This window comes from Condylura cristata, unplaced genomic scaffold, assembly GCF_000260355.1.
Source record: "Condylura cristata isolate star-nosed mole 26May11 unplaced genomic scaffold, ConCri1.0 scaffold00022, whole genome shotgun sequence".
In the NCBI taxonomy this organism is placed as follows: Eukaryota; Metazoa; Chordata; class Mammalia; order Eulipotyphla; family Talpidae; genus Condylura; species Condylura cristata.
In genome coordinates, this window is record NW_004567123.1 from 20,998,778 (window position 1) to 21,000,923 (window position 2,146).

The following is a 2,146-nucleotide window of genomic DNA, read 5'->3' on the forward strand; positions in this document are numbered from 1 at the left end:
CCCCCCCGCGGACAGGGCTTTGGCTCAGTGCTGGCCAGTTTCCCACTCGCCAGTCTCGTGCTTGTTCCATCTGCCACGTCTGTCCTTTGGCCTGACTGATGCCGTATAAATCTTCTCCTGCTCTAACTCACTGCCCACGGCCTGGCCATAAAAGCGAGGCTGTTCCTGCTGCAGGGAGCTGTTTATATTCCCGGCAGCACAGACGCCTCCTTCTGCGATCCGCCAGCCATGAAGCTTCCTTTCCTGTTTCTTGCCATCTTTTTGGCCTTGGAACCAGTGATAGCAGGTAATTTGGGTCTCTCACCAGTGTCTGGGGCCCTGATTATGAGCGTCTTCCTTCCCCCGCACCCCCTCTGCCCCCCGCCCCACTATGGGTAGCAACTGAAACCTTTCTTATTTCACGTGCTTTTGGAGGTTTCCCCATGATCATCTCATGTCAATCTCTGAATCTTTTTTTTTTTTTTTGCATGAGAGTGGAATGACAGATCTTTAGAGCACCTGGTACTGAAGAGCAGAATAGTATTCTGGTGAGAATCTTTGATAGGAGTTAGGGGTGATGGGGTGCGGGCAGGTTGGGTGGGGGCTTGTTAGAAAGTTTAGAGATTACATTGAAGGCTGGAGGAGGGGCATTATGAAAGGGGAGAAAGACCTTGGAGTTGGAGTGATGGAGAGAAGCTGAGTTGGATGTGAGGAGTTGGGCTTCACTGAGAGTTTAAGGGGCGGGGGAGGCAATGGGATTTTAGATTGAGGGGAACTGGCACTGGGGATTAGGCTGAGCATGGGCTGAGGGTTGTTACTGAATGGGCAGGGTGTGTGGAGTTCAGCTGGGTGATGGACTATTGCTTAGATTTGGGTTTGGCTTGGAGTTGGGACTCAAGGGGCTGGAAGGTCTAATGAATATAGAACTGGGTTTTGAGTTTGAGTTGGGTGACATGGGTCAAAGAGGGATGGCAAGTGGATTATTGCTGGAGTTGGGGTTCTTTGGATAAGTTAGATAGGATCAGGCCATTGATTGATAAGGAGTAGGGTCTGCTGAAATGTGGGTGAATCCCCTCCATTCTCTACAGGTAACATTGCTTGATCTTAAAGCAGTGAGTGAATAACGTTTATTGTCCTTTTTTTCATCACACCCTAGCTTCATTAGGTGGGATTGTCATTGGCTTCAATTGAACCCAAAGTTAGGAGTTTGGGGGGTAGGAAGCCAGATGGTGGGATGTCTTAAAAGGTTCTCCTCCAATCTTGGTGTTCTCAACACTGGAACAATTGCCTCAGTTCTCGCCCTTCAGAACTGTGTCTCTTCCTGGAGCTGCAGCCAGCACTATTCACCTAACCCTCAGCCTCCTGGCCCTCCCTTTCCTGGGCTTGTCCTCTTGCCTATTCTCCTAAGGGATACTAACTTTTGCTTTTTTGTTGTTCCTGTGCCCAGAAGACAAATGTTTCATGAATGGAACATGCCGACTGGTTTGCAAAAGTGATGAACAAAAGCTCTTACGTTGTGCAAATCGCAAACGATGCTGTGTCCTCACTCGTTATTTAACAGTCAAACCGAGGACAGTTGATAGAGTGCTCCCGTGGACGAAAACTGCTGATCAGTACCGCTGAGGGGGACAGAGGTCCTGAGAAGAAATGGCTTTGCTTCAGGGTCGCCATTAAAACTCACAAATCTGACTGTCATGTCTGTCAATCTGAGGAATGCTATGATAAATGGAATGAGGGTGGGGAGGTGACAGGATGGGAGTTAAGAAGCAATGGACAGTCATTGCTGGGGCTGACCCATGGCTCACCAATGGCCCAATGGGGTGAGGGCGGTGATTACTAAACTCTTGAAGACAATTTCTCATCTACCAGTCACAGGAAAGCCTACTGGGCCAGGAGTGGATTAAGGGGCACATGTGGGAACCAAGAGACTTAAAGGAGATAGAGAGAGGGAGAATCCTTGGGTTGATTCATCTTGGGTGTGAGTAGACTGGTAGAGTCATCTTTATGTTGCTGAACGTGGGCCTACTAACTGATGGCAGAAGCCATATACCAAGAGTCCAACTTTTGAGAAACAAACCCATTTGATGTGGGATCACCCCAAAGGAGAGTGGAGGCAAGGGTCTCAAATCTGTCTCCCCAAAGATGGAGCTTGGGAAGTATTTATGAG

General features: G+C 48.8%; 1 protein-coding gene across 1 annotated transcript; it reads left to right on the plus strand.

The window, feature by feature from the left end:
• The first annotated feature begins 228 nt into the window (after nucleotides 1-228).
• On the plus strand, nucleotides 229-1,602 carry DEFB119 (defensin, beta 119). Its single transcript, XM_012728108.1, has 2 exons — nucleotides 229-286; nucleotides 1,430-1,602. Exons 1-2 carry the CDS (start codon nucleotides 229-231, stop codon nucleotides 1,600-1,602), a joined length of 231 nt encoding a protein of 76 aa, XP_012583562.1.
• Nucleotides 1,603-2,146: the final 544 nt, after the last annotated feature.